The 20,629-nt window shown below is 36.4% G+C and overlaps 1 protein-coding gene across 1 annotated transcript in view; it reads left to right on the forward strand.

The window, feature by feature from the left end:
- Nucleotides 1-4,366: 4,366 nt before the first annotated feature.
- The window catches only part of lamb1a (laminin, beta 1a), a 112,782-nt gene continuing 96,519 nt past the window's right edge, over nucleotides 4,367-20,629 (forward strand). Inside the window, exons 1-6 of the mRNA XM_079560563.1 lie at nucleotides 4,367-4,528; nucleotides 13,971-14,109; nucleotides 18,279-18,352; nucleotides 18,453-18,641; nucleotides 19,727-19,790; nucleotides 20,037-20,239. Coding sequence (XP_079416689.1) covers nucleotides 4,400-4,528; nucleotides 13,971-14,109; nucleotides 18,279-18,352; nucleotides 18,453-18,641; nucleotides 19,727-19,790; nucleotides 20,037-20,239 — 798 coding nt within the window. The 5' untranslated portion in view covers nucleotides 4,367-4,399. The remainder of the gene's footprint in view (nucleotides 4,529-13,970; nucleotides 14,110-18,278; nucleotides 18,353-18,452; nucleotides 18,642-19,726; nucleotides 19,791-20,036; nucleotides 20,240-20,629) is intronic.

A 20,629-nucleotide genomic window follows, 5' to 3' on the forward strand; every position in this document is an offset into this window, starting at 1 on the left:
GCTTCTGAGCCTGATGTTCTACTCTCGGTTTGGTTCTCCTGTTTGCTTCAGTAGAGCCTCAGACAGAGACGTCAGACTATCGGCTGTTTCACCGTAGAACCAGGGGGTTTGAGGCCGTGGGAACCCAGGGTGCTGAGGGCGCTGCAGCACTCCCCCTGGTGGATATGTTGTGAACTGCAGGCAATATTTACCCATTAACTCCCACCTGAACCGAGCACATTTTCTCCAGCTTTACCCCAATCCAAAAGCTTCTGGAAAAAAGGTGTGAAAATAGCGACAAAACTGAGACGAAAACAAGGATGAAAATGTGAAAAAAGTGAGAAAAAAATTGACAAAAAAGTAAGAAAAAATGGACGATAAAGTGATGAGAATTTGACAAAAAAAATGTGAATAATTTGATGAAAAAGTGACAAAAAATAATTTAAAAAAATGACCAAAAATTGACCAAAAAGTGAGAAAAAATGGACGAAAAATTTTGGAAAAAATGGACGAAAATTTGATTAAAAAGTGAGAACAATTTGACGAAAAATTGAGAAAAAATTACAAAAATTGACAAAAAATGGAGAAAAAAGTCACGAAAATTTGACAAAAATGAGACGACTGCCCGACAAAAAAAGGGATGAAAAAAAATCTGATGATGTGAGGAAAAAGATCCATTAGTTAGTTTTGTAGGTCTTTCAAATTAAATGGTAAAGCTGAACTGGAGAAAATGCTCTCGGTTCAGGTGGGAGTTAAGAGGTTAATAAACAGGATTTATGCTCAGAAACAGTATTTTGGGGGTAAATTGTGTCCCTCAGCGCCCCCTAACTAAAACATCTTCCCACGGCTCTGTAAACAACTGTAGAAGTCTGGCCTGTGAGGCAGCATCTCACCGAGACACAGAGCCGCTGATCTCCAGTCCGGATCAAACGTTCCTCTGTCTGTAAAACCACAGAGCTCTTGAGCATCTTAGTCATTGCACAAGCGCCTGCATTCAGTCGCCCAATGAAAATCCTGGTCGACCACAACGGCATCGGCCAATCAGACCAAAGATGGCCGCCCTGCTTGCTGCTACCTGTTCAAACCAAAGCTCCTGATTATGTTTCATCCCACTGCAGTGTGCTTTCCTGGATTAACCTGAAGTCTTTGTACCTGCTCTGACCTCATAAACGTGTCCAAACCAGCCTCGCCCCCCTGACCTCTGCAGTGACCTCTGTGGTGACCCCTCACTGCAGCTCATTCCTCAACACTTGCTGTGGCTTAAACCGGAAGCATCTGTTCAAGCGCCGCCTTCTTTTATTGTTCGACCTTCATTTTAACTCAATGTCCAGAAATGTCACCAGTTTCCAGACGGTCGGAGAGATCGTGATCGGATTCGAGGTTCAGTGAACACGTCCAGGAGCGTAAACACTTTAGACGCTCAAACATCTGAGAGAAGACAGATTTATGAGCGGAAAACATAAATCTGAGGCCTTTCAGAGCGTGTGGTCAAAAGTCAAACTGCAGGGCCTTCAGGATGATCGGAGAAAAGTCCAAACATCACATCTGGATTGTAAGAACATTGGGGTGGAGGGAATTAGGACAAAAATGGGGGAAATAGGCAAAGAAAATGGGTAAAAAAGGTAAGGATTTTTGTCTTTTTTTGCTGGATTTTTGTGTTTTTTTTGCTGGATTTTTGTCTTTTTTTGCTGGATTTTCGTCCTTTTTTTTATGGATTTTCGTCCTTTTTTTGATGGATTTTTGTCTTTTTTTTTGCTGGATTTTTGTCTTTTTTTGCTGGATTTTTGTCTTTTTTTTATGGATTTTTGTCTTTTTTTGCTGGATTTTTGTCACTTTTTTTGCTGGATTTTTGTGTTTTTTTGCTGGATTTTTGTCTTTTTTTTGCTGGATTTTTGTCTTTTTTTGCTGGATTTGTGTCTTTTTTTGCTGGATTTGTGTCTTTTTTTTTCTGGATTTGTGTCTTTTTTTTCTGGATTTGTGTCTTTTTTTTTGCTGGATTTTTGTCACTTTTTTTGCTGGATTTTTGTCTTTTTTTGCTGGATTTTTGTCACTTTTTTTTGCTGGATTTTTGTGTTTTTTGGCTGGATTTTTGTCTTTTTTTGCTGAATTTTTGTCTTTTTTTCTGGATTTTTGTCTTTTTTTTCTGGATTTTTGTCTTTTTTTCTGGATTTTTGTCTTTTTTTTCTGGATTTTTGTCTTTTTTTTCTGGATTTTTGTCTTTTTTTTCTGGATTTTTGTCTTTTTTTGCTGGATTTTTGTCTTTTTTTTGCTGGATTTTAGTCACTTTTTTTGCTGGATTTTTGTCTTTTTTTGCTGGATTTTTGTCTTTTTTTGCTGGATTTTTGTCTTTTTTTTGCTGGATTTTTGTCTTTTTTTTTGCTGGATTTTTGTCTTTTTTTTGCTGGATTTTTGTCTTTTTTTTACTGGATTTTCGTCCTTTTTTTGATGGATTTTTGTCTTTTTTTGCTGGATTTTTGTCTTTTTTTGCTGGATTTTTGTCCTTTTTTTGCTGGATTTTTGTCACTTTTTTTGCTGGATTTTTGTCACTTTTTTTGCTGGATTTTTGTCTTTTTTTTGCTGGATTTTTGTCATTTTTTTGCTGGATTTTTGTCACTTTTTTTGCTGGATTTTTGTCTTTTTTTAGCTGGATTTTTGTCTTTTTTTGCTGGATTTTTGTCTTTTTTTAGCTGGATTTTTGTCTTTTTTTAGCTGGATTTTTGTCTTTTTTTGATGGATTTTTGTCTTTTTTTTTGATGGATTTTTGTCTTTTTTTTGCTGGATTTTTGTCTTTTTTTTTACTGGATTTTTGTCCTTTTTTTTGCTGGATTTTTGTCTTTTTTTGATGGATTTTTGTCCTTTTTTTGATGGATTTTTGTCCTTTTTTTGCTGGATTTTTGTCTTTTTTTTTTGCTCTTTTGTTGAGTTTTTTGTCATTTTTGACCCTTTTTTTTGGGTCACTTTTTAGCGTTTTTTTTTGTTGCGTTTACATCTAGGGAGGCACCGATACCACTTTTTCTAAAACCGATACGAGTACTTGGATTTAAGTACTCGCCGATACCGAATACTGATACGAGTACAAGGCAGTTTCTTCAACATTCTTACTTTTTTCACAGCAGATTGGTTTGTAATTAGCACATTTACTCATGTACATTACAAGTAGGCTACACATTTAAGAGCCGTTATATTAGAATTGTGCTGATGCCATTATTTATTTATTTTTATTTTCATTCAATATAATTTTTATTTTTATTGCACTGTCCATCATAGACAGAAAAGCCCATGTCCTAAAGCTCCCAATGCCTGAGCTTTATTCATTTATGTGTTTTTATTTAACAACAGTATTGAGATGTTACTTAAATGGTCTCTTTTCGTCTTTACTTCAGCTCCTGTAGATTTTCTCGTGTGTTTGTAGTAACTTAGCGAGAAGCAACAGCGTTTTCATTGTTCTGCTGCAGCTCATTTTCCCTCAATATAAACATGCTGTATGTCTTTAATCTGGATTTTCTGAGGACTTTTTAGACGCTGGGTTAGTTTTTCAGATGAATAAACCCCTGGGCTTAAAACAGCGTCAGAATGGCCTAAACTGTTAGCCGCGAGTTAGCATCGTTAGCCTGTATGTTGTAAACACTGCAGACGCTGCAGCGAGTTAGCATCGTTAGCCTGTATGTTGTAAACACTGCAGACGCTGCAGCGAGTTAGCATCGTTAGCCTGTATGTTGTAAACACTGCAGACGCTGCAGCGAGTTAGCATCGTTAGCCTGTATGTTGTAAACACTGCAGCGAGTTAGCATCGTTAGCCTGTATGTTGTAAACACTGCAGACGCTGCAGCTCTAACAACATTAAGCTCTGGTTAAATCCAGCTCAGACTCTGGTTTAGAGAGCGCAGTCTGTAATAAAGTCAGCTCTATGTGGATTATTGTGTTTACACTAAACTATTCTACAGTTTGTTGCTATTTTCTCTCCTCAACTGAGAGCTGCGCCTCGTAGCTGCGCCTCGTAGGTGCGCCTCGTAGCTGCGCTGGCCACACGTCAAATGGTATCGGTTTCTGGTATCGGGACCTCATGAATGAGTACGAGTATGTGGTATCGGCCCGATACCCGATACTGGTATCGGTATCTGTGCATCCCTATTTACATCCTCATTTTCTTCTAATTTTTTTGCCTCCGTTTTGAAGAAGCTTTTAGATTTAAGAGACTTTGGAGAACACGTGTTCAGGTGGGAGTTAAGAGGTTAATGTGCTCTCAGACTCCGATGTGAGCGCACTCCATGTTGGAACTGTTTATTACACAAAGAGAAACCGTGCAGTGTTGGTGATGATGTAACTCCTCCCTCTTCTCTCAGCCCTGCAGGTGTGTGTGGGGGCGCAGCTGGACGCGGGACAGTCCCACACGGAGCTCCTGTTCCCGGAGCTCAGCGACATGTGCACGGAGGGCAGCTGTTACCCGGCCACGGGCGACCTCCTGATCGGCCGCGCCCACCAGCTCTCGTCCACCTCCACCTGCGGCCTCCACCGGCCCGAGCCCTTCTGCATCGTCAGCCACCTGCAGGTCAGACACCGTCATTACAGCCACAAACGTCACTCAAAAAGCATCGGACACAGCACATGGTTATCATATTATACAAAACACATTCAGCTGCAGGTTCTGCTAAAAAATGTCCCCACGTTTTATGTCAGTTTCTCACAAATTGTTGAATCAAAAGTTTCTCTTTGTGTTTGTGGCATTAAAGTGTCGTTACAGAATTACATTTGACTTGCTGATACGAGTGTAAGCCCGGGCAACATAAGCATCGCTGTTTGATGTTTTAGAATTTTAAATAATGTCTGGGTTAGAACAGGACAGTGTGGTACTTTTTACTTTGGGCACGGGTGACCCTGGCGTTGTCCCAGTTCATGCTGTGGTTCTCCCTCTCACAGTGGTCTGATGTGGCTGATCTGAGATTTTCTTGCAGTGCTTGTTCCTTCTGGTGTTCTTTCTTTCGTGTGCTGAATGATCGCCCCGTCTCCCCCACATATGTTTTATTGCATGATAGGCGTGGGATTTCGTATATGACGTCGCATTTCCGGTCCTGATGGATGGTGTCTGTCTTACGATGAGAAACAAAACTGTAATACGATGTAATTGATATTAACCTCAGCTCCATCAGATCAGCATAAACATTGACTGTGTAGGACACAGGGGCAGGTAAAATAAATATAGAGTGAAATATCTTTGCATTAATCTTCCCAACAGGCGTAAGGCTGGGATTTTGAAGTAATTTGTCAATTGTCAATTATATCGTCAAATATATTTCAGTTTTTATACCGCGATAGAGATTTTAGGCCACATCACCCGGCTCTATTAAAGATAATATTTACCTACTAATATAATCTGAGACTGCAGGATAAATGGAGCTGAACTAAACATGATTTCTGAACAGAATCATGGAACATGAATAAACAAAAATATGTTCAAACTCATGTAAAGGTCTGAAAGGAGGACGACTTATTCAGAGCATTAGCTGCTCGTCAATATTAAAGGGACTGTACGGAGTTTAAAAATGTTAAAATGATGTATTTTCCTCCCCCTACATGTTCCTAGCCTGGCAGCCAGACTAATCTCCGATGTTTATTAATGAATAAACAGGAGACTAGTCTGGCGACCCTGTCGTAGAAAAGCTGCTGCTGGAGGCGGGACTAATGTGGGAAAACCGAAGCGCAGCAGCCAATGAGAGCATGGCGGATGTGACGACAGAAACAGTGATAAGAAAGTTGTGTCATTGGGACGTTAACGATGGCGCTCCTGCCACACGGAGTTCAGGAAATGACTTCTTTTTTTTTTTTTTTTTTTTTTATTAAGTGATGAGTATATAAGATACAAAGTGCACAATTACACAAGTGATAAGGACACAGGACACAACAGAAGAGAAAGATGGGATACACATGGGGAGGAAGGATTACGTGATTGGATGGAAAAGTAAAACAGAACTAAATTAAAGGGATATAATCCTGTGTGATCATACGTCGTCATTACATTGACACTCCGAGACCCACAGCCCCCCACACCCCCAACCCGTTCGTCCGTCCTCCTCCCCCCGCCCCCGCCCCCCCCCTCACCTTGAAGGCCCGGGCCACCCCCCAACATCCACCCCCGCCCCCAGGCGCAAAACCAGGTAATGACTTCTGTCGTTTATGTCAGAAACACTTAAGAACACAAGCATACGGAGCGTTAAAAACTACAAAACAAAGGCGCAACAACGTGACGTTCAGGAGCTGCTCTGATTGGTCGGTCGGCTCCACACTGCAAAAAGTATTTAACTAGATCAGTATAAACATCTCAATTTCAGCACAATAATCCAGATTTTAGTTGTTTTGACTGGTTAAGAAGTTGTTGGGCATTTGTCCCGGATTATTTCACTTGTTCTGAGATGTTTCTGACTCGTTTCGATACATTTCGTCCTTATTTCAGGTCATTTTCTTTGCCAATGGGGAAAGAAAATTGGTCTCATCTCATTGGCAACTTTACTTTCTTATTTCAAGTGAGATTTACCCTAGAACTGGTCTGAAATGTCCTCAAACAAGCAAAGCAAACTCGGTCCGATCAGGAAAAGTGTCTAAATGAGTGAAAACCGCTCAAAACAAGATACATTTCCTCAATTCAAGTCATTTAAGCCAATGCTCGATATTCGTTTGTTTAAAAACACTGACTTTAAATGAGGAAACGCCGCTGTTTGTTCTGACTGTATAAGACGAGTTTAAAAATGCACTGCAGGAAATGAACCAGCGTCGCCCGCGGCCGTTTTCACTCAGGACCAGCCCGTACGCTTCAGTCTGAGCTCACGTCTGGTCCCGCCTCCACATCTGGTCCACATCTGGGCTCCATTGTTTACAGAGAAAAGGCTGAATCACGGCTCAGACCTCGGCTCCAGCTGTTTTCTTTTGTTTGTGTGAGACGCATCACACAAACAGGCTAATAAACAGCCCCCTCCCCGCCCCGCGCCCGGGCTGGTATTCGAGGCGGGGGGGGGCAGGGGGGTCGTTTGCGTCTGGGACATTTCCTGTGAAGATCTACCCCCGAAAAGCAAACACACTTAAGGCTCAGAGGTTTGAGAACGACAAGGAGATGGAGGAATGTTTTAACCTGAAATCATGAAACAAACTGTGAAGCTCCAGAGAAGGTTCCTCTGAGGCCTGACCGTGTTCCTGACTCCACATCTGGAGGTGAGATGATACAATAGTCCGGTTCAAAGTGCTTCACTGTGGCACAGACTTACATGAAGGCAGATCAGTCCATAAAACGTCAGCACAAACAGTCATTGTTCTCATTAAAGCAGGAGTGCAGATGAAACACTTCTCTCTCATGTTCACGGTGAAAGAGCAGCATCTGGAGCCTGGGGAGGGAAAGTCGAGGCCTGTCTCACATCTTAGTTGAAACAGAGCCTCACTGCGTTTGGTCCTGACTCTGGGGCCCGCTGGAGGCTCCTCCCTGAGGTGGTTCATGTGTCCAGGATGCTCTTTGGTGCGAGACCAGGGGAGGCAGGTTTGTGTCTTTTGTGTCAAAAATGGGGGAAAATAGGCAAAGAAAATGGGTAAAAAAGGTAAGGATTTTTGTCCTTTTTTTTGTTGAATTTTTGTCTTTTTTTTTTGCTGGATTATTTTGTTTTTTTGTTGGATTTTTGTCTTTTTTTTGTTGGATTTTTGTCTTTTTTTGTTGGATTTTTGTCATTTTTTTGCTGGATTTTTGTCTTTTTTTTTGCTGGATTTTTGTCTTTTTTTGCTGGATTTGTGTCTTTTTTTTGCTGGATTTTTGTCTTTTTTTGCTGGATTTTTGTCTTTTTTTTTGCTGGATTTTTTTGTTTTTTTGCTAGATTTTTGTCTTTTTTTGCTGGATTTTTTTGTTTTTTTGCTGGATTTTTGTCTTTTTTTTTGCTGGATTTTTTTTTTTTTTTTTTTTGGATTTTTGTCTTTTTTATCTGGAATTTTTTTTTTTTTTTTCTGGATTTTTGTCGCTCTTTTGTTGAGTTTTTGTCATTTTTGACCCTTTTTTTGGTCACTTTTTAGCGTTTTTTTTTGTTGCGTTTACATCCTCATTTTCTTCTCACTTCTCATTTTTTTGCCTCTGTTTTGAGGGACGAGTTTCTTCTTTACCAAAACACCCAGAGCCCAAACCTCACAGGTGTAAAAGTGCAGCAGCTTTTTCTACAAATGCCAGTGTTGTAATGTGAAATAAGTGTGAAATAATCCAGGACAAATGCCCAACAACTTCTTAACTAGTCAAAACAACTAAAATCTGGATTATTATGCTCAAATTGAGATGTTTATACTGATCTAGTTAAATACTTTTTGCAGTGTAAATACTAATTTGCATAATAAAAAGAAGGTATGGCAGCAATTTTTAACATAAAAGGATGATTTACATCTTTGTTCTGAGCCAAAACAGTCACAGCAGCAAAGGATTGAACTAAACCAGCCTTTCTGTTTGTCATTAAAGTATTAGTTTTAAACTTTGTTTAAGTATTTAATTTCACATTAACATTGTTTAATTAACCAATTAAAGTAATATCACTTTAATTTACTATTAATTATATTAAATAACCAGTTTTCACCCATATGAAATGACCAGTATCGGTATAGAGAAAAATGACCACAAAAGTATCGGTATCGTATCGATTCCAAAAAATGTGGTATCGCCCGTCCCTGCTTCATTGGGTGTTTTGCCAGGAAATAACAAATATATGAAGAGTAGGGCTGGGGGAAAAATCCATTTGATTTAAGAATCGAGTTGGGAGGTCAAATCAATTCATATTTTCAAAAAAAATTGGTTTTTTTTTAGCTCTGCTCAGAGGAAGACGGTCCTACTGTACAAATGTGCAGAGCCGACCTATGGATTTTTTCTAATCGAATCGTAAATCAAGTTGTTGTTTTGTCTTTTTAATTGCCCAGCTCTAATAGAGAGGTTTTTGATCTCTGATTTGTGTAATAATATTTCTCAAATTCATCTCGGGGCCAGAGGTTGTGGCTGCAGGGCTGGGTTTGGCCCCCGGGCCTGATGTTGCCTCCTCCTGTGCCAGACCAGGCGGAGACACCGAGCTGCTAAAGTCTGTTCCCTCAGTCACTCGTGTGTGAGGTCTGGGACGGTTTGAGAGTTTGATAACGTCTGTGTGAAGCCGTGTTTCTGTCAGACTGTCCCAAAGGGCAGCTGTGGCTATTATGCAGCTTTACCATCACAATCCATGGAGCAAATGTAGAAATAAATGGTCTTATGTAAAGTGCTTTGTGTCCATGTCTGTGAAAGGCAAAGAGAGATGACGGAGCCTGGAGTAAATCAGTCCCTTCAGAGTCACTTTGAGTTCCCTCACCAGGAGCCGCTCTGTGGTTTCCCTCGGCTCCTGAACGTCTGCCCTGAAGTGCAAGAAGAAAGAAGGTCAAACTAGGGCTGCTCGATTATTGAAAAAATAATAATCACGATTATTTTTGTCATAATTGAAATCACGATTATTCAAACGATTATTTGTTGCCTTTAAAAAATCCATCAAAAAAGTGACAAAAATCCATCAAAAAAAAGACAAAAATCCATCAAAAAAATGACAAAAATCCATTAAAAAAAAGACAAAAATCCATCAAAAAAATGACAAAAATCCATCAAAAAAATGACAAAAATCCATTTAAAAAAAAGACAAAAATCCATCAAAAAAATGACAAAAATCCATTAAAAAAAAAGACAAAAATCCATTAAAAAAAAGACAAAAATCCAGCAGAAAAAAGACAAAAATCCAGCAAAAAAAAAGACAAAAATCCAGCAAAAAAAATGACAAAAATCCATCAAAAAAAAGACAAAAATCCAGCAAAAAAAAGACAAAAATCCAGCAAAAAAAATGACAAAAATCCATCAAAAAAAAGACAAAAATCCATCAAAAAAATGACAAAAATCCATTTAAAAAAAAGACAAAAATCCATCAAAAAAATGACAAAAATCCATTAAAAAAAAAGACAAAAATCCATTAAAAAAAAGACAAAAATCCAGCAGAAAAAAGACAAAAATCCAGCAAAAAAAAAGACAAAAATCCAGCAAAAAAAGACAAAAATCCAGCAGAAAAATGACAAAAATCCAGTAAAAAAGTGACAAAAATCCATCAAAAAAGTGACAAAAATCCATAAAAAAAATTACAAAAATCCATCAAAAAAGTGACAAAAATCCAGCTGAAAAGTGACAAAAATCCATTAAAAAAAAAGACAAAAATCCATCAAAAAAATGACAAAAATCCATCAAAAAAATGACAAAAATCCATCAAAAAAAAGACAAAAATCCAGCAGAAAAATGACAAAAATCCATCAAAAAAGTGACAAAAATCCAGCAGAAAAATGACAAAAATCCATTAAAAAAAGACAAAAATCCATCAAAAAAGTGACAAAAATCCATCAAAAAAATGACAAAAATCCATCAAAAAAAAGACAAAAATCCAGCAGAAAAATGACAAAAATCCATCAAAAAAGTGACAAAAATCCAGCAGAAAAATGACAAAAATCCATTAAAAAAAGACAAAAATCCATCAAAAAAGTGACAAAATTCCATAAAAAAAATGACAAAAATCCAGCAGAAAAAGACAAAAATCCAAAAATTAAAAATTTGAAAAAATAAATTTGAAAAAAAAAATGAAGAAAAAAAATGAAAAAAATAAAAATAAAAATTGAAAAAAAAAATTATAATAGATTTTTTGCGATTATGCTAATTTTGTAATCGTTCACTGTTGTAATCGAAATCGTAATCGAATTTCGATTAATTGCACAGCCCTACGTCAAATGCAAAGGACAAATGATACACCTGGAGTTGAAAGCGCAGTTTGAAAACGGCAGAGCTTTGCATCCTTCCTCCCCGGAGTCTTATTAATAAATAAAACCTGCTCATCCTGAAGTCGCAGCTTTACAAACATGCTCCGGATTTACAGACTGAAAGCATCTTGTTAGTTTCCAAATCTGGTGGAAGTTTATGTTATGATGATGAATGTGTCTCTGTATATATGAGCTGCTTTACTGCGCTCAGCCGGCTTCAATCACGGTTCAAAGTATTTAGTCCGTTCTGTAAAAGGAAGTAAGTTCTAATTAATGCCTCCTCGCTCTCCCCAAACCTTCCTCCCTCCGTAAATCTCTCCTGTTTAATTGCACTTGGCTGTAATCATGAGAACACACTGAAGTCTGTGAGATGTGGTGCGTTCAAGGCCACACTGTCTGTGACTCTATCATTTGAGTTCCACTTCTTCAAACCAGTGAGATAAAGGTGGAAAGTCCCGGTGAATGTGAGCGTTTGATGAAAGCCTCTGTTGACCTTCGTAAGGCGGTCACTGAAGTCGAAAAAATCCATTAAAAATAAGACAAAAATCCATCAAAAAAGTGACAAAAATCCATCAAAAAAGACAAAAATCCATCAAAAAAGTGACAAAAATCCATTAAAAAAGACAAAATCCAGCAAAAAAAAGACAAAAATCCAGCAAAAAAAAACAAAAATCCATTAAAAAAAAGACAAAAATCCATCAAAAAAGTGACAAAAATCCATTAAAAAAGACAAAAATCCAGCAAAAAAAAAGACAAAAATCCAGCAAAAAAAAAAAAATCCATTAAAAAAAAGACAAAAATCCAGCAAAAAAGTGACAAAAATCCATCAAAAAAGTGACAAAAATCCATCAAAAAAGTGACAAAAATCCAGCAGAAAAAAGAAGAAAATCGATCAAAAAAGTGACAAAAATCCATCAAAAAGTGACAAAAATCCATTAAAAAAAGTGACAAAAATCCATTAAAAAAAGTGACAAAAATCCAGCAAAAAAAGTGACAAAAATCCAGTAGAAAAAAGAAGAAAATCGATCAAAAAAGTGACAAAAATCCATCAAAAAGTGACAAAAATCCATTAAAAAAAGTGACAAAAATCCATCAAAAAAGTGACAAAAATTCCATCAAAAAAAGACAAAAAATCAGCAAAAAAAAGACAAAAATCCATCAAAAAATGACAAAAATCCATCAAAAAAGTGACAAAAATCCATCAAAAAAATGACAAAAATCCAGCAGAAAAAGACAAAAATCCAAAAATAAAAAATTTGAAAAAAAAAATTTGAAAAAAAAAAATTATAATCGATTTTTTGCGATTATGCTAATTTTGTAATCGTTTACTGTTGAATGTGAGCGTTTGATGAAAGCCTCTGTTGACCTTCGTAAGGCGGTCACTGAAGTCGTCTCCTGATAATCGGCTCCTCGTCCCTTGACCCTAAAGTCTCTTATCTTGACAGTGGAATCTGAGGAATCCTCCGCCCCGGGTCTTATCTCTACCCCCCGTGTCTGTCCGCTGCCCCCGGAATCCGCCCCGGGTCTTATCTCTACCCCCCTGTGTCTGTGTGGGCTCCTCAAAGGGTTTCCAGAAGAAATAAAGAAGCTGGACGTTGATGTTTGTAGTGTGTACTGGGGATGGGCGGATATATCGATGCCAAACGGCTACTTTTTAAGCATCGATATTGGGTAAAAAGTATCGATACTAATTTGCATATGTAAAAGGAAGGCGGGGCCGCGATTATCAACACAAAGGGATGATTTATTTCTTTGTTCTGAGTCAAAACAGTCCAGAACTGAGCCAGGCTGATCATTCTGGTTTAGGTTCTGTTTGTCATTTAAGAATTAATTTTAAATGTTGTTTATGTATTTAATTTCACATTAGTATTGTTTAATTAACCAGTATTTTATTAACCCCTTAACTCCCACCTGAACCGAGCACATTTTCTCCAGTTTGGATTTACCCCAATCCAAAAGCTTCTGGAAAAAAGGTGTGAAAATAGCGACAGAACTGAGACGAAAACAATGATGGAAATTTGACAAAAATGTGACAAAAAAAAGACAAAAAATGGATTAAAAAATGACGAAAAAGTGACGAAAAAGTGACAAAAAAATGACAAAAAATGGACGAAAAAATGACAAAAAAATAAAAAAAAAATGACAAAAATGTGAAAAAAAAGTTACAAAAATTTGATAAAAAAATTGACCAAAAAATGACGAAAAAATGACAAAAATGTGACAAAAAATGTGACAAAAAATGTGACAAAAAAAGACAAAAATTTGATTAAAAAATGACCCAAAAGTGACAAAAAATGACAAAAAAATAACAAAAAATTGACGAAAAAATAACGAAAAAATGACAAAAATGTGACAAAAATGTGACAAAAAATGTGACGAAAAAAAAAAAAAAAATTAAAAAATGACCAAAAAGTGACGAAAAAATGACAAAAAACCCACAAAAAATGGACGAAAAAATGACAAAAAAATGACAAAAAATGGACGAAAAAATTACAAAAAAATCACTAAAAATTGAAGAAAAAATTACAAAAAATGGACGAAAAAATTACAAAAAAATCACTAAAAATTTACCAAAAAATGACAAAAATGTGACTAAAAATTGACAAAAAAAATGACAAAAAATGACAAAAAATGGACGAAAAAATTACAAAAAAATCACTAAAAATTGAAGAAAAAATTACAAAAAATGGACGAAAAAATTACAAAAAAATCACTAAAAATTTACCAAAAAATGACAAAAATGTGACTAAAAATTGACAAAAAAAATGACAAAAAATGGACGAAAAAATGACAAAAAAATCACGAAAAATTGACGAAAAAATGACAGAAATGTGAAAAAAAGTTACAAAAATTTGATTAAAAAATGACAAAAATGTGACACAAAGTGACATAAATGAGTTGAATGCCCAACAAAAAAATGATGGAAAAAGAAAGTGATGACGTGAGGAAAAAGATCCCCTCGGTTCAGGCGGGAGTTAAGAGGTTAATTATATAAAATAACCAGTTTTAGAAATGTATATTGATTGAAATACATTCACCCATATGAAATGACCAGTATCAGTATCAGTATCGACAAAAAAGACCTCAAAAGTATCGGTATCGTATCGATTCCAAAAAATGTGGTATCGCCCGTCCCTGCTGTGTGTTTGACTGATTTGCGTTTCTCGTTGATGTTTTTCCAGGAGGAGAAGAAGTGTTTCGTCTGCGACTCGTCCGACGCCTACAACGAGCTGCACAATCAGACGAGCAACCACCGCATCGAGAACGTGGTCACGACGTTCGCCCCGAACCGGCTCAAGACGTGGTGGCAGTCGGAGAACGGTGAGAACAGTGTCTTTCCCCGTCTGTGACCGGCTTCAGGGAGCTGGGTCACGGTTTGTATCTTGAAAATGAGACACATTTTTCTACCATTTTAAGTCAGTTGAGGTTGTTTTTCAGTGAAACAATCCACACACACGTGACGACATCAATCCCACGTTACTGCTGCACCACTCAAACCTTTGGAAACACTTTTTATACTTTGTTTTTTTTGTTTTTTCACGACTGTTTACATTGTAGATTCTCTCTAAAAGCCAGTAATGAGTTACTAAGAAACGAGTTACTCTAATCTGGCTACTTTTATCAGTAACAAGTACTTTTTCCAGACCAGTAGTCAGATTAAAGTAACTTTTCAAAGTCACTGTGAGGTACTATATACGCTGTCATTTTCCTTTTCTTTTTTTTCCTCATGGAGTGACACATTGACATTTTTCAGCCTGAAACTCACGACATAAACGTCGACCACAGAGGAGGAGGAAATACGTGACTTTTCTAAATCCGTGGCAGTTTTGTTGTTGATGATGTTAAAATGCACTTCAATAACCAGGCGGAGGTGATGTCGGCAGCTGGTTAATGTAACTAATAAAGTTTAGTTTAGTTTATTTATTTATTTGAGCAGGGACAGTGTACAATATACATTAACCTCAAAGGGAGAGATGCTGTACCAGGTTATAGCACTTGTGTCCCTGGGCAGACTGATGTCAACAAAGTCATAAAAATACTAATACAGAATAATACATTTCCTCAAAAACAGCATTAAAATCAACACACACTTCATTCATTCAAAGCATTAATTGCACGCTGTTGCACACACACCAATTACAGGACATTATGGGAACGAGTTTGTTTTAAAATAAGCCATTTTTTAGCCTGGTGTGAAAAAGTGTTAAAATTTACACATGTGGTCAGCTCTGTTGGCAACATATTCCACTGTTTGACGCCACACTGGAGAAAGCGGAGCTGCTGTTTTACACTGGGGGGTCCTACACTCGCCCCCAACAGTCGATCAAGTGGCTCGAGATGAAATTTCTGAGCTCAGAGTAATACCCTTCTTTAATGGAGAAGCTGCAGTACCATTAATTATCTTGAACAACAGACAGAGATTTGAATATATGATTATGTTTTCAAAACTCACTATACTATGTTTTTTAAGATTATGACAGTGATGATATAACCGAGATTTTTTGTCGTGAACTTTAAGAGAGCTAATAAAGTAACTTGTAATGTAGCTTAGTTTCTTTAAAAATCAGGAATCAGGAATCGGATTACTCTTTCAAGTAGTCACTGGCAACACTGTTTATGAATGAAGACGTTTTAAACCAAAAAAGTGAAATCGATTCTTCAATTTAGTCGCCTTTTGTTATGATTTTCTCATTGAGCTTCACGACGCTGTTGTAGAGAGGGAGGACACGCACATCCCACAAACTCTGACAAGCCGGAGCGAGAGAGAACCAAGAGAGTACCACGAGAACCAAGAGTACCACGAGAACAAGAAAAAGAGTCTGCACAGCTCACTTCAGAAACCAGACACTTCACTGGGACGACCGTATGAAACTCGCTGAGAAAACGCCAAGAATACAGGGCGGCCATTTTGAAGGATTTAAAATATAAAGTCATTTTTTTCCCCCTACCTTCATATACTATACTGTTCGTGCACATAAATCACAACATAAATACACTTGATTATGGGCACTCCAGAGTTAGCATTTCATATTAAAAGCAATGTGTAAATCAGAGTAAACACAAATATCAAGCCACCAGTTTAATCTAACGGCACACTAACAAACCAATGGCCGTGTGGTGAATGTAGGTAAAGTGCGAAATGGCTCCGAGCGGCTCCGGTGAGGAAGTCCTGCCTGAATGGAGCAAACAGCAGGTTGCAAAGCTCCAGAGCGGCTTTAAAGAGTCTCTGAAGTGCCTCCTCTCCGCTCTGGCGCTCTGTACTGTATGTTTAGGACTGCGAGATGGGCACGATGACGGGGCTGAGTGCGTTTCCCGTCCGCGCTCCCTCTAATTAAACCTGCCTCCATAACGTCTTGTTCTGAGCTGTCTTTGAGTGACGTTCTCTCTCGCCGCAGGGGTCACAGGGGTCAAATTTTGATCACATTTTTGCCACATTTTTTTGTTGGGTATTCAACTCATTTTTGTAACTTTTTTGTCTTTTTTTTTTTGTCGCATTTTTGTCACATTTTGTCACATTTTGTTGCATTTTTGTCATTTTTTTGTCATTTTTTGTCATTTTTTGTCATTTTTTAATCAATTTTTTGTCATTTTTTGTCATATTTTTGTCACATCTTTATCATTTTTTTGTCATTTTTTGTCATTTTTTTTGTCTTTTTTTGTCATTTTTTTGTCACATTTTTGTCATTTTTCTGTCACATTTTTTGTCATTTTTTAATCAAATTTTTGTCACATTTTTGTCATTTTTTTGTCATTTTTGGTCATTTTTGGTCATTTTTTTGTCACATTTTTATCATTTTTTTGTCATTTTTTGTTATATTTTTGTCATTTTTTGTCATTTTTTTTAAAATATTTTTATCATTTTTTTTGTCATTTTTTGTCATTTTTCTGTCACATTTTTGTCATTTTTCTGTCACATTTTTGTCACATTTTTGTCATTTTTTTTGTCATTTTTTGTCATTTTTTTTGTCATTTTTTGTCATTTTTTGTCATTTTTTGTCACATTTTTTGTCACATTTTTGTCATTTTTTTGTCATTTTTTTTCTCATATTTTTGTCATTTTTGGTCATTTTTTTGTCACATTTTTATCATTTTTTTGTCATTTTTTGTCATTTTTTTGGGGCTGAGTGCGTTTCCCGTCCGCGCTCCCTCTAATTAAACCTGCCTCCATAACGTCTTGTTCTGAGCTGTCTTCGAGTGACGTTCTCTCCCGCCGCAGAGGTCACGGGGGTCAGGGGTCAGAGATTAGCCCCTAAACCAGGGTCACATGACTGAAGTGAAGAGGGTTTAATCCAGTGGGGCTTCCTCAGGGCAACAAAAAGCATTTAAAGTGACTGATGCCCAAGTGTAGGTCTTGGATGATACTGTGAAGCAGTACATTTACTTCCGTTAAATGTGTATTTCTTTGGATCATTGCTTCATCTTTTAAGCCAGAGATTAAAAAAGGAAGGAAAGGACTTGAGTTTTGGTGAAAGAATACGGAGTTTAAAAGTTTAAAGTGTTTTCCTCCCCCTACATGTTCCTCCATGTCCTAATGTGTAGAATGAGCTCAGACCTGTTCACCACAACTGCCTCTAAAATCCTGCACTGTCACTCAGAGAGGTGTCAGGTCCAAAGCTCCGTCATGCACGAGCTTAATATAGAAGCTGCAGTTACACGTATGACCTGAGGTGGCAGTGGTGAGTATAAAATGGCCACCTGCATCCAGCCCCTTTAACCTCTTCACTCCCGCCCGAACCGAGAGGGTCTTTTTCCTCACGTTATCAGATTTTTTTCCATCATTTTTTTGTTGGGTATTCAACTCATTTTTTTGTCATATTTTTTGTCAAATTTTTGTAATTTTTTTGGGTCAAATTTTAATCACATTTTTGCCACATTTTTTGTTGGGTATTCAACTTATTTTTGTAACTTTTTTGTCATTTTTTTGTTGCATTTTTGTCACATTTTGTCATTTTTTGTCATTTTTTTTGTCTTTTTTTGTCATTTTTCTGTCACATTTTTGTCATTTTTTTTGTCTTTTTTTGTCATTTTTTTGTCACATTTTTTGTCATTTTTTAATCAATTTTTTGTCACATTTTTGTCATTTTTCTGTCATTTTTTTGTCATATTTTTGTCATTTTTTGTCATTTTTTGTCATTTTTTTGTCATTTTTTTTGTCACATTTTTATCATTTTTTTGTCATTTTTTTTGTCTTTTTTTGTCATTTTTCTGTCACATTTTTGTCATTTTTTAATCAAATTTTTGTCACATTTTTGTCCATTTTTTGTCATTTTTTTTTCATATTTTTGTCAAATTTTTGTCATTTTTTTGGTCAATTTTTTGTCATTTTTTTGTCATTTTGTAAACTACATGTAATAAAGAGTGGATTCGATGGATCTCTATATCTAACATTATGTATTGTTTTCAGAGCCCGTTTTTGTAGAACGAACAGCGGCTGTATATAAGTTTTACTTCGATCATGAAACTATTTTAATGATGTTTTTTCCCTTTAGGTATGGAGAACGTGACCGTCCAGCTGAACCTGGAGGCAGAGTTCCACTTCACTCACCTCATCATGACCTTTAAGGTGATTCATAAGTGACAGAGGAAAATAAAGCTGAAAGTAGATTTCCGGATTGTGTTGTTGTGAAGGATGCAGAGAGTGATTTACATCGTCTTTTTAACAGACTTTCCGACCGGCGGCGATGGTGATCGAGCGCTCGTCGGATTTCGGCAGATCGTGGCAGGTTTACCGGTACTTCGCGTACGACTGCGAGAGCGCGTTCCCGCACGTTTACCACGGGCCCATGAGGAAAGTGGACGACGTCATCTGCGACTCCAGATACTCCGACATCGAGCCGTCCACGGAGGGGGAGGTGCGGTTTAAAGACCAGACTGATGACGCCGCCTGCGGTTCCACATTTAAACAGTTTTAACCCCTTAACTCCCGCCTGAACCGAGAGCATTTTCTCCAGTTTGGCTTTACCCCAATCCAAAAGCTTCTGGAGAAAAGCAGTGAAAATAGCAACAGAACTGAGACGAAAACAATGATGGAAATGTGACAAAATTGAGAAAACGTTGGCAAAAAAGTGATGAAAAAGTGGCAAAAATGTCACAAAAAATTGACAAAAAATGGACAAAAAATGACAAAAAAGACAAAAAAAAAAGACAAAAATGTGACAAAAATGTGACAAAAAATTGATAAAAAATTGACAAAAAATTACAAAAAAAGACCAAAAAAATTACAAAAAATCACAAAAATTTGACAAAAAATTACAAAAAATTACAAAAAAATTACAAAAAAATGACAAAAATTTGACAAAAAAAATGACAAAAAATGACAAAAAATGACAAAAAAAGACCAAAAAATGACCAAAAAAATGACCAAAATTTGACAAAATTTGACAAAAAATTACTAAAATTGGACAAAAAAAAGACAAAAATGTGATAAAAAATTGACAAAAAATTGACAAAAAATTGACAAAAAATTGACAAAAAATGGATAAAAAATTGACAAAAAATGGATAAAAAATTGACAAAAAATGGATAAAAAATGGATAAAAAATGGATAAAAATGATAAAAAAAATATGATAAAAAAAATGATAAAAAAAAGACAAAAATGTGACAAAAAATGACAAAAATTTGACAAAAAATTACAAAAAAAATTACAAAAAAAATTACTAAAAAGACCAAAAAAATGACAAAAATGTGACAAAAAAAGACCAAAAAATGACTAAAAAATGACAAAAAAAGACCAAAAAAAGACAAAAAAAAGACAAAAAAAAGACAAAAAAATGACAAAAAAATGTGATAAAAAAATGACAAAAATTTGACAAAAAAGTTACAAAAATGAGTTGAATACCCAACCAAAAAATTATGGAAAAAAAATCCTCTCGGTTCAGGCGGGAGTTAAGAGGTTAATCAGCGCTTTATATTTAATGGTGTTTGATCATTTTCCAGGTTATCTTCAGAGTTTTGGATCCTGTCTTTAAGATTGACGACCCTTATAGCCCCAGAATACAGAGTGAGTACTTTTCATGTGTATTTTTATTAAAAATAATAAAATACAAGCGCTTATTTTATGACCTTACAAAGAATGAACAAGGTACACAGAAACTCATAAACCCTCACAAACAAATACATCAATCTCACCTTTAGCGCTCGATTTCCTAAAAACTAATCTTAATAACTTTCATAACGGTTTACAGCTGTTTCCTTTATCCTAAACCCTTCACCATGAGCGACGGTGTTTCCCCTGTTCTCGTTTCAGACATGCTGAAGATCACCAACCTCAGGGTGAAGCTCACGAGGCTCCACACGCTCGGAGACAACCTGCTGGACTCTCGCATGGAGATCAAGGAGAAGTATTACTACTCCATCTACGACATGGTGGTGAGGGGCAACTGCTTCTGCTACGGACACGCCTCCGAATGCGCCCCCGTGGAGGGCGTGGGGCGGGCCTGGGAGGGCATGGTGAGTCTGGACCCGTCTTCAAGCCTCCAACACAAATGACAAAAATGTGACAAAAATGTGACAAAATATTTACAAAAATGTGACAAAAATGTGACAAAAAATTGACTAAAAATTGACTAAAAATTGACAAAATAAATGACAAAAATGTGACAAAAAATGACAAAAATGAGACAAAAAAATGACAAAAATTTGACAAAAAAATGACAAAAATGTGACAAAAATGTGACAAAAAATACAAAAAATTGACTAAAAATTGACAAAATAAATGACAAAAATGAGACAAAAAAATGACAAAAATTTGACAAAAAAATGACAAAAAAATGACAAAAATGTGACAAAAATGTGACAAAAAATACAAAAAATTGACTAAAAATTGACAAAATAAATGAC

Source organism: Gobius niger (assembly GCF_951799975.1).
Source record: "Gobius niger genome assembly, chromosome: 7".
NCBI classification, from domain to species: Eukaryota; Metazoa; Chordata; class Actinopteri; order Gobiiformes; family Gobiidae; genus Gobius; species Gobius niger.